This window comes from Notothenia coriiceps, unplaced genomic scaffold (genome assembly GCF_000735185.1).
Source record: "Notothenia coriiceps isolate Sejong01 unplaced genomic scaffold, NC01 NC01_scaffold00019000, whole genome shotgun sequence".
Taxonomy (NCBI): domain Eukaryota; kingdom Metazoa; phylum Chordata; class Actinopteri; order Perciformes; family Nototheniidae; genus Notothenia; species Notothenia coriiceps.
The window spans coordinates 1,829,313-1,841,840 of record NW_011351701.1 but is presented as its reverse complement, the minus strand read 5'-3'; the positions used below and the strand labels follow the sequence as shown (position 1 = coordinate 1,841,840).

The following is a 12,528-nucleotide window of genomic DNA, read 5'->3' as shown; positions in this document are numbered from 1 at the left end:
ATTATTCTGGAGGAGCACTGTCCTGAGACTTCAAAAATCCTGCGTTATAATCTCTTGGTGTAGATTTTGGACAACAAGTCAGAATATCTTGACATATTCTGTCTTTAAATATGTCTTTAGAGTGCCTGAATCTTTCCTTAAATCAAAAAGGTTAGGGTGCATGTGTTTCTGGTGTTGTGACAACTGTTAGGTCAGGCTAAATTCTGCTCTTTGCGTGTGAGCACGCTTATGACACATGAATTGTTTGTGTGCCGTGGTGATGATCTCATCAACATGTGTCTAAATCTGTCTCCTCCTCAGATGATACTCTTCTCACGGAAGCGAAGTTAGAAGCAGTGGTCAGTGAGTGAGTTTGTGTGTGCTTAAGTGTGTATTTGGATCAGAGAAAAAGAGCGATTGTTTGGGACAGCTAGGCAGAGCACAGAAGGGCAGAGCCGGGTCAGCCGAGCGGACTGAGTGTCATCGTCCACTGACCCAAAAGCCTCCCTGTCCCTGAATGACACACACGGACAAAGGCCCTGACTTGCACTCTAAAATGCATTTTTTGATCTGGAAGCTGGTCCAATATTGGTTGGCAAATATATTCATTACATTGTAACTTTGCAATTTTCATGAACAATAATGATTGTTTAGCATTTGAAACAGAATTAAAAACATAATAAGAAAATACAACTTTTGAGATGTTAAATCGTGGCTTCATGGTCCTGCAATGTGTTGAACTCTGCAGTTGATGGAGGCAAGAGATAAATGTGGAAAAAGTTTCAGGCAACATTTCGAAAGCTAATTTGATTTATGTAAATAGTAGGTAACATCCAGTCATTATATCATTTGATTTGTTAGGATTTACATTACTTATTGAGACAGCTGCTGGACGAAATGCGAGATGAGATCATGTGCATCTGATATTGGTTTTCGAGTTGGAGATAGAAATGTAATCAAACATGCATGCATGTATCTGTCATCTCTTCAAAACCAACAATGGTTGGGGCTTGGAGTCATGATGTGACTTCTGGGAGTTTGGTACTTCACAATATATCATAGAATGTAATGTGCGGCACGCGTCACAAACTATAGCCTTGTCATTATCACCACCATACTAATAAGCCTCAGATTACCCCATGTGTCAGTAAACCAACATTTGGGCGCAGCAACATATAAACTTCCACTTTGGCTCTTTCGTGTTGCTATACAGCTGAGACTTGTGGGTAACACCGCTGGACTAGGGCCCAAACTCCCCAATTTAAACCCCCAGTTCTGACAATTTCCATGCTTTTAGTTAATTCATAAAAGTTATATGTTCCTCATCTTTGGGGGAGGAATCCTCTAGTCTAATAAAGACTGATTAATAGATATGATACAAGATTTTGTCTGTAGTAGTAAGGTATATCTAACACTTGTGCACCCACCAAAGTGGCATCTACTTCAATCTTCTACTTACGTATTTATCTCTTCTAATCTCTGACGTTGCAATAACTACATTAACTCACCAGAAATCATCAACGTTTCATCTTATCAAATCTAATCTGCCACACAGAGCGAGATGTGCCATGGAGGCTTTTATGAGTCTTGTGGTTTCAAACCAAGACCCAGAAACTCAAGTAGCTGCTTTGCCCACTGGGAGCCCCAAAGTCAACTTCAGTATCATTGCTTAACCGACATTTAACCCGTCTTTGTAAATCACATTGTATAACTCTGCGTTCTTGCTGAGAGAAATCTTTCAATGTCTAGAAGATTTTAAGTGATTTGAAGATTGATTATACTTTTTTTTTTTCATAGACTCAGCATGTGATTTCCAGGCAGAGGAACCGCGACCGAGACACCTCAAACCAAACGTGTGTGGAGTTGAAAACATGTGTTTCTGAAAGCTGTTTATCTGGAGCTGCTCTGCACTGTACTGTAAGCAACTATGCAGGCCTGTCCTCTAATATTTTCTGCTTGCAGCTGAATTCTTTATGAGCAGGACCACATAAATTCCTTTGCAATAGCTTCAGGATGTCTCCGGAATAACAGTCATATCTCTGATTTGGGAAAGTATTAGCAGCTCAACACACTGCTGTGACACTGCGACCTACTGACGCGAGGTCTCTTTCACCCTTTATTGCATTTGCGTCGTAAATTGTGGCTTGTTTTCAATTGAATCTAATAAGACAAGTATTTGGCTAATATTGCTTATAATACATTATTTTGATGATTCTAAAATGGCATAGAGTTAGATTGAATTTCATGGATATCAACTGATTTTATTACCCTGCAATCTTATGTCTGTATCTTCAGAAATGGAAGATTAACAACATACGCACACAGAAACAAAATGCAAACAAGGAAGGTTTGCAATCTAAGTCAGTAAGGGATATGGCGTCTTGCTCAAGGATACTTCAACAGGACGCAGCTTTGGACCGTCCATTTGGGGGCCGGTCTCCCGTTACACACACTCTGCGCGCACACACAGAATAAACACACCAAATACCCACATCCTCCTCACCCGACAACAGTACTGCAACTGTTCCTCATGTGACAGAGGGGGGGTGAGCTGGTGAGCCGAGGGAGTGGCGGGGAATAGCGTGCGAAGACCTAATACAATGTTTCAACCCCAGATGGGTCACATCAGTAGCCCACAATCAACAAATTTGGCCCTGCTTTACATGACAAGAGGGACGGCACAGGGAAAAGAGAGGAATCAGTTTCTTCTCACCCCCATGCTTCTTTTTATTGCCTGCCACAGCTTATAATTATTAATTACTGTAGCTGTTTTTCCATTGTGGAAGAGAAAAGAAAAACGGATGTTAAGGAGAGAAAATCAGAGTGGAGGCCAGTTGGAAGCATGTAGCAAAAACGGCTGCTTTCTAACATCAGGGCATTTCATGGAAACTTAGATATAGGTTAACTGCACTAGATGTTAGGGGTCATGGGACACCCTCAAGCTTTGTCTTTCCTCCTAAATCCACATGTTAGTACAGCAGGATGTGCTCAGCAAATGCCTCGCGGTCAGCCGATCCATTTTCTCACTGACACCAGTGATTATTAGCAGTACCGCAAAGCCTTTTAGGACTGGCAGGGCAACTTTGTCTCCGTCCACAGGGGTTAGGATGAGCTGCAAGGACACCTGGTGCGCCACTTCGGACCGAGGCCTTCCTAATGCGTTCACAGTAGGGATGTTTAAATGAAGCCGATTATATCACTGCCTCTGGAGAAACAAGGCTCCGAGATAAGAGAAGTTTGAGCGTCCTGGGCCAAATCACACACACACACACACACACACACACACACACACACACACACACACACACACACACACACACACACACACACACACACACACACACACACACACACACACACACACACACACACACACACACACACACACACACACACACACACACACAGCGCTCTTTACCACTTTACCCATGAAAGTGTGTGGTCTTCTCATGTAGGCTTCCTTTCCACTGTGGCCTCTCCTCTTTAAATAGGCTGCTATAATCTGTCCATTCAAGCACAGACACATCTAGTTTCAGACCATATTTTATAATGCACTGTGCAGCTTGAAAATTCACAGACTGGAAGATTTGAGCACCAGATCTGATGTTGCAGGCTCAAAATTGGTGGGAAAGGATCTAACTGGTGTGAAATGAATATAAACGCCATGCTGTTTCCTAAAACACCTACTGAAAAACAATAAATGGTTACGGATGATAGGCAGCTTTCTGCTTTAGCTTTGTATGTGTTTGCACAGAACACAATTATTTATTAATGAGTTAACAAACTGTTAGGGCGTGGGCTAATACTCACCATTCACTTGTTTATACAAAAGCATTTGAGTGTGAACTCAAGTTTGGCTCAATAGGGTGTTGCAAGTCAACAACCAATTCCCATGCTTAAAATCTGACTGACAAAGAATGGAATCTTTTGTGCATGATAAAAAAGAGGCAGAAAGAGAGGAAAAGATCAAGTAAAGCCGGGGTGGGAGCTGTCATAAAATGAACCGAGAAAGAGATTCAAAGTCTGTGTTAGAAGGAAGGAGAAATCCATTGCGGCTGCACTGTACTGTGAAGGAGAGTCAGAGAGATCTCCAGATGTGTCTCAAACATGCTTCAAGTTTCATTGAGATACTTAGTGGGTCTTAGTGAAGCGGACCCGGGGTTTTGTATTAAACCCAATCCAGTCTGGCCCATGTTCACGCAGGACCAGATGGTTAGCACATGAGAGACAGATAGCAACAGATCTGACCTTAATTGTACAGCTACCTCTAAGATAATTGTACACGGCAAATTGCTCAGTAGATTAGATGTATTGTATAGCTTCATACAAGATGATTAACACCATCCTGCTGCACCACCATCGCTGTCTTGCATGATCTATTTGCAATACTTTAGAGGATTTGAGTCCTTAGCATTGCGGCAAATTTAAAAGTTATGGATTTGTTGCTGCTACTCTAAAGAACTTTACTTTGTTCTTCACTTGCAGGTATAAATCTTCATCGGATATCTGTAAAATGTATTTGAGGAAAACACATTTCCAGCTAATGCAAAGGATGTTGAAACACCTCCCTCATTTCAACACTTCCACAACCCGATGTGAAAGTCTGACACCACCTCTCCTTTCCTTTACCCTTCTCCTCTTCCCCACTCACGACGGTCACAGCTTCTCCCTGTCTAAACATTTGGGCTAATTATGCCACAATGGAGAAATTCACTTCCAATCACCAGGGGAGAATCACTGAGGCAGGAGAAAGGTCAAGACAGCGAGGGGGATGAAGGAAAGAAAGAGAGAAACACATCGTGATAAGACCATCTTTGCACTATTGTTGAGCAGAAAGGATGACTAATCTCTGCTGATTTTTATTTAAATATTCATAGAAAATCATAATAAGAATAATGAAATATAGATTATTTGATACTTCGCATATGAATTACGCGTTGAATAGTTTAAGCGGGAATCAAATTAAACACAAAAAATACAATTAGGACTTCCTTTTTTGCTGTTCTGGGAAGTAATTTATTCAGATTTATATCTAGCTATAATTTTCCTGTGATATTTTAAACAATGGCTGAAAGGAGCTTTAGCCAACATGCCATAGCTGCTATGATCTCAAATTCATCTCAAATTGACACCAAGCCCAACGAGTTGGTTGACATGCGTCAAGTGGAACATAAACTGTTATCCTTTTGGCATCTTTCATGCAGTATATAGATCTTCTTTTTTTTTAAATCACATATGAGCTGAAGGTACGTTTTTTATCTGGCACATAGTCACACAGCATTATAAGCTTCGGTGTTCTTACGAAGAGCCAAATTAAAGACTTTAAAAGAAAGGAAGGGCAGCGGAGGAGGGAAAAAGCTGCTTCTGATTCCAGGTTTGTTTCTCTGACTGTCTGTGTGGGATCTAAACTGATCAGCGTCAGGTATGACTGCTCTGCAACCTGAAGGCATTTGTGTGTGTGTGTGTGTGTGTGTGTGTGTGTGTGTGTGTGTGTGTGTGTGTGTGTGTGTGTGTGTGTGTGTGTGTGTGTGTGTGTGTGTGTGTGTGTGTTCGCGGGAGGTTGCAGGGTAAGAGTACAGCCTATTATGGTCGACTTTACCCAAAACATGTCATTGCTGAGAAATGGTTGGTTCTCCACCTCCAAACTATTTTGGGGAAACGCTTTTCGTTTTGAACCTTATTTTTATTATACCGTAACAGTGCAGATACACAAAGTGTGCTTCCTCCTTGTATTGTTGGAATATTAACAGTTGAAGCTAAATCTTGAATTGAGAGTGTTAAAAATCAAATTCTCTGTTGATGTGTGGGTGGATTTGTTGGCATCAAGGTGACCTATACTGTAAAGAAGAACCATCTTTCAACAGCAGGATAATGGAACGCTCGAAGCTTTAGGTTTATGTGGAAAAGACTGAGCAGCATCTTAGACATAAATGCAATTGCAGTTATCTCCCGAATGTTGCTTTATCGTTTGGCAAGTCTCAGCACAAGCTTTATTTTCGAATGCTCTGCACAATAGAAGTTTGACAGTACTTTTTACACTCCCACATCTAAAAAAAACCTCATCCTATATCAAACTAGACGATTGCACTATTTGCTGGTCATGCTTCAGGTTGTAAATCTTGACAAGCACGGGCAGCTGTTCTGGAAACAAGCCTTTTAAATGTCGACATATTTCTTCTGTCATGTCTGAAATGCTGTGGTTAAGTATTTTTATTTTGGGATGGGTCCGTCGGACCAACTTATGCCGACTCTCTGAGGAACATTACAGTGTAACGTCTGGTTTATAACAACTAAAAATAAAGCTTCAAAGCAGCTTCATGGCATTTTTATCAATGCTGATTCGTTCCAAATCTATAATCTGGACGTTAAATGCAGTAGACATTTTCCCTTATCTGTTGAACTACACAGTAACAGGTACGAGGTCAAATAAGGGCTCCTCAGGACAGATTTACCACTTTATGTAAACAGTACTCTTGCTCTGAAGTTCACAGCAAAGAGTCGTTTAGTTTCACTGATTAGTTTAACGGTTGGTGTCTAAGCCCCATTGCGTGCAAACTAGCACTTATAAGAAAAAGAGAAATCAGGCTATCTACGGATTGTAGTCACCGCATTTGACTCTGCACATACAAGTGTACAGTGCATACGCGCTAATCCCTATCCATGTGTGCAGCCTTGATGCGTAAACCTGACACCATGACAACATGCGATGCACACCACCTGTGCAAACAGGACTACAAAGACTTCCCTGTTTTCATGGACTGGACCTTTAATTAGCCTTTAATTGGGCCCCAGCTCCCACAGTTAAGACAGAGAGACTCAACCAGGTAGCTGTGGAACGAAGAGAAGCAGAGGCTACAGATTAAGGGTATGAATTGCTGGAAAAAATGACTTTCCCCTACATCAACCAGTCAGTAATCAGTCATTTTCAATGGTGTGATCAACAGGTATGAGCACTGCATGCATTATGACGCAGAGTCTCTTAACAAAAAAGGATATTTACTTAAGTTTTAAAAGAAGCTGTTAGGTGAGCTGGTTGTCAGTGCACACACACCTTCATAGACCAAAATACTTCATGATTTACAAACCACATCTGAGAAGTTATGCAATGTTCAAACATGTGGCCAGTTCTGAAAACAAACCGTGGCACGCAACGGCAGCGAGGTCATTTTATACACTGGTGAGTGTATTACTGCTTCCTCTGCTCTCTCCCTCCTCTCTTTCTGAATCTCTTTCAACCTGCTCACTCCCTCTCTCTTATTCCCCAAGGAGCATTTGTAAAGCTCACAGAGAAAGCGGTCAGACATTATTAGCTCAGCAACATGCCACTGAGTTTTTTCCTGACATACGTTGAAGCCCTAAATAGACTTAACGCTGCCGCAGGGACACGCAATGTCTTCTACTGTCAGAGCAATAGAAGCAAATCAATTGGAGAAGACAACTTAAAAATGACGATTGAACTCAATGAAATGGCACCAATCCTGATGATGTGGTCATCATACGAGACAACTGAACTAAAGCGTGTACTTAATGGTTGATAAGAAACATGTGACGGCTTCCTTGAGGTACTGCATGCTGAGTAATTTTCATGTAATCGCTTCCACACTGGAGTGGCAAGAAGCCGTCAAAGTGGTTGTTTTGCAGATATTAAAACCACACTCAATATACCTAACCAAACTATTGGTCAATAAGATGCCAAAATGTATCTCTTGTTGGAAAACCAACTGCTGTTAAACCTGTGTTTTCATCGTTTGATTATCCATCTCCGATATTATTATCCAATTCAGACTTTATAGGGCATTACATCTTGAAATTGGCACGAATCATAACACTAAAATAAAAAAGTAAAATGAAAGTAGATGACAGCCAAAAGAAATAAGATTTAAAGTTTGGTCGTTATATGGAAAGGGTTTGATTGACTTTCTGGCCTGATATAAATTCATATCAAGTAAAGTATAATGATCACAAAATAAAGGTCACATGGAAATGATTTAAAATAGGAATAAAGTTCAGGAAATATGGCGCAAATATGAACATATTTTATTTTGTTTAAGTGTGAAAACACTGTGAACAGACAAGATTCCTCCACTTATATTTCCTATCATGGCCTGTTGTATCTTTTGCAGATGCAAGCTGCATTTGATGGGGGATTTGAGAATTGATTCAACAGGTGATCTGAATCTTCTTCTTTTTTATGTGAGAGGAGGCAGCAGTAGTAAATCAAATAAAAACAGCATGTGTGGATCCATTGTTCTGTGTCAGTGAATGTGTATTGCATGTCTTTGTATGCAGTCAGCATCCTGCGGAGATGCAGAGGGAAACCATACCATTGTGTTGGTGTGTGTCAACACCTCCTTCCTACCCATGCTTCACCAACAATTCAACAGAAGCGCACGAACAACAATAGAAAGTGTTTTTTTCTTTTGAACCTTTACAGTACCTTTTGAAGGTCTATGCTTTGTAATACTAATAATAGGTAGATCAATATTGCTTTATTGCAAAAGAACAAAGTAATGGATGGAAAGTATAATATGAGAAATAATCAGATGATTCTTTGATAATAAACAACTACTAAATACACTTGAGTTTGTCCAACAGCATGGGTTCAGGTGATAGAAAAGGTTAGGAACCAGTTATTTAGAAGGCTAAAATGTGCATTTCTGTCTTTTTCAATATGAATGTTTACACCATGTTGCTGTCTAACATCTGGTGTCTGAGAATGCAACAACAATAGGATGAAGGGATCAAAAGCCAGGTGTTCACAATGTTGAATATTTTTCTTTGGAACAAAATTTGTCTCATGTGACTTTCATTTTTATTCCCCTGCATAATCCAAAGAGAAAATCTACAAAACGTGCAACTCTATCAGGTCTGGTCAACAGACCCGCTTACTGTCGTGCAAGCAAAGTGAACACAACAATCCTCTTTGGGTATCGAACATCCTCTGGTATAACCTGGGAGAAGAGAGAAACCCCTCTATATACATAACGAATGACACACCATTAAATTCACATTTACCCACATTCCAACTGGATGCAACAGCTGTGTGGAGAATGAATTACTACATGTAGTACTAGCACGAGGGATGGAGGGGAGGGGAGGGGTACACATATGGAGGGAGAGGCGGATTGGCACGAGTTGCCTGTAATGTATTGCTTCCACAGGATGCCCTGCACGCTCAACAGAAACCATAATTGGCCTTGATCACGCTCAGCCATTGAGACATACAGTAAAAGTGACTGGCACTGGAGAGAGAGGGAGAGAGAAAGGGAGGGAGGGGGAGATGGTAAGACAGTGTGACAGAGTGATTTTGCAGAAGAGGATGAACTGTAAATATTGACCCTGGAGAGGAGGGCAATATGTGTGTGCAAGATGCGTGTGTGATGTTGTTTCCCTGCTGGTACAGAGAAATGAGATCCCTATAAGAACACACACAAACACACAAACAGTTCAAGTTATTCACTGGTCTGGAAAATGTTGTAGCTATGAATCTCACTGAGAGGAGGTAAATGCCACGCTGGTTTGAGAATCCGTTTCAGTGGTGTATAGTTTTAACAGATTTTAAGATTTATCCGAGAACCTTTAAAACATGGGAAATTTTACAAAACGGTTTTAGAACAAACCAACCTCACATTTTGTTCTCTTATTCTTCTCCTGAGACTTTAATGTATAAAAAAATGTGACAGCCAAAAGAACTGCTCATCGAACAACCTCATATCAGATGACCTCTTGGCCCTTTGCCCCACATGCCTAATCCTCATGCTATAGCAGATCAAGCCTGCAGCTCAACTATCCCCCACCATCTGCAACACTACACACATTTGTATACTTAAAAAGAGGCCTCAAAACCTTTTAGCTTGGTCGTTGCCTTTGCCGAGGCTCTGTATTTCACACTCGACAAACTGCTGAACAGTATACAGAGAACCTGCGGGATATAATACAGAAACACATATGTAAGTGAAGCCTAGGACAGAGCGTAAAAAGCGGATTCTTACACTGTTCACAACAAAGATCACAATTGTCATGACACAGACTTGTTCTCCCATCCCTCTCCCGGCTCTTGTCCTGGTATGCCCTCCCTCCCTCCGTCATGCCGCTGTCCCTGTTGAGCGACTCATGCATGGATACAATGTGCCCCACTGTGCTCTTCGAAGGCTAGCTTTACTGTTCACACGCAATCTGCATGGAGCACCGATACGGTTCTCCTTCTTCCTCTCTTACCACTGTTCCAAGAAAGAGCTAGATCACTTTTGAGAAACATTAAGAATTGGGTTTCAAATACCTCTTTTATTGTTTTTTTAGCGAAGGTATTACCTACTGCATCCTATAATTATACTTTAATAAGAAATATTTTTGAGCTTATATTTACGGACACACCCTACAACATTCTTGGGCACATTTACAGTTATTTGTGCTGGCTTGGTTCAAAACATATGCTGTAATGGAACCGCTCACTTCCATCTTTCTTTGATTACAGGTCTACTTCTCCTGTTGCCTGCCAAGCTATAAGCATAAACAGCCACTGGTCTCACCACAATCGCATTATGAGAAACTAACCTATTTCAAAAGCACCGGAAACATAAAACCAGTAATGTCACTCTGTATTTAAGTAGCAAAACATAAAGTAGAACAATTTAACCACTCGTGAATTTGATTAAGATGTAATCAATTACTGCATTGTAGCATTTATATGTACATTAATGTGTACACAGATGTTAATGATTGATGCCTAATGTTTTCTTTGCAAAAAAAGATGTTATTCAACAGTATGCTGCAAGTCCTTCCTATCTTTCGTCCGTCTACAATTGTTTCCATGTGCTCGGCCTCAGGAATCTCTCCTGGAAATTCAGAGCATACCACTGCCACAGCAGGAATATGATACCTGATTTTCTTTCTCCATCTATCCGTTTTTTTTATTGGAATTTTTGTATGAAGCGTAATGAACCACTCTCATGGTTTGAACTGGCCAGTACATAGAAACTATCTCGACAATGTGGATTAGACCAGCTGGTATGTGTTTCAGTAGATGTGCATTTACATTGAATTCCTTAAGAAATATGTGTGTTGCAGCTCTCCAGAGTCATTCAGTGATAGTATGCTGCTATGGGAAGTAATGAACTCATGTCTGCAGGGCTGGTCTCTCTCTCTGTCTCTGTGGCTCGCTTCCTCCGTTTCTCTTTCATTCACTCACTCCCTCACTCCCTCACTCTCTCTCTCTCTCTCTCCGCTTGCTTTGACAGATCGTTTTCATAACCACTTTTCTGAGGTCACAGCCTCGTCTGCAGTAGTCACGCAATCCCTCGCTTGCTCAGTCAGCTTTACATGCCTCTCACACACACACACCCTAAATGTACACATATGTGCACACACACACACACACACACACACACACACACACACACACACACACACACACACACACACACACACACACACACACACACACACACACACACACACACACACACACACACACACACACACACACACACACACACACACACACACACACACACACACACACACACACACACACAACTACAGCAATACTACACTACACAAAAGCCGTCTTAAAGAGACAGTGTGCGGCTCTCTCCCAGCAGCCACAACATGTTACAGACTCCGCTTTAAAGGGTCAGCGTGTCTATTTTTGGCCCTCTGCGCTCAAACATTCCTCCGCTGCTGGCAACACACATGCAACCTGTGGCTGCGGAGCGCAAATGCAGCAAAGGCTAAAGCTGATTCTCAGATTAAACCTCTGGTCTTAGGAAAATGGTACATTATAACCATTTATTTCATTGAACATTAGGGAATTAAGCATTGTGGTGAAACGCATGCTCTGGTGACATTCTGCTTTAGGAGGTTAAAAAGCAACAATCTCTTTATGTGGTTGGTGCATACTTAGGAAGCAATTGCCACATGTGAATTAATGTTGGCAGTTGCTAACGTAGGTAAGTCAAATACAAAGCAACAGTTTATCTTTATCCTGATGATCCATTCTATGTCTGCTATACCTCTTTGTCTGTGAGAGAGCCTCTTATTGAATAGTCCTGACTGGGTCTATACATCCCTGTCCTCTTGTTTCCGTCTTGCTTCTCCCAACACCTCTCTATCCTTTCATCACCCTTCTACCACCAAGATAGCCCAAGGAGGAACATACGGTAACAGGGGATGACAGAGGAAAAGACAGTGGGCAGAGAGAGAGTGAGTGCCAGTGATTTGACAGGGTTGAGGAAAACAGAGAAACAAAGGGAAAGCTCACATTGCAGGCCCTCTAAAAGACTTGCAGATTCCTACAAATATCTGGTTTGTCAACTAAATACAGGCGCTTTTCCAAATACTCATTTCGTTGGCACTTTACTTTCTTTCCGTTGCTCAGTTTTGTTTACACATGCAAAAATGACGTCAGTTCTGTCAGTTGCCTTTCACATAATTTAGCATCTTTAATTACAAAGGGCCTCTTGCCATTTGAAACCATCCTCACTCATCAGTTGGAGTGATTAGCATTAATGGACAATGGGAGACTTTTAATCTATTATTCTGCTGCTCATT

General features: G+C 41.2%; 1 protein-coding gene across 1 annotated transcript in view; it reads right to left on the bottom strand.

Annotated features, from left to right (window-relative positions):
* LOC104951649 (uncharacterized) overlaps window positions 1-10,098 on the bottom strand; it is a 34,792-nt gene extending 24,694 nt beyond the window's left edge. The window contains exons 1-2 of the mRNA XM_010778358.1: window positions 10,011-10,098; window positions 9,826-9,901 (exon numbers count right to left, since the gene is read on the bottom strand). Coding sequence (XP_010776660.1) covers window positions 9,826-9,901; window positions 10,011-10,098 — 164 coding nt within the window. The remainder of the gene's footprint in view (window positions 1-9,825; window positions 9,902-10,010) is intronic.
* Window positions 10,099-12,528: the final 2,430 nt, after the last annotated feature.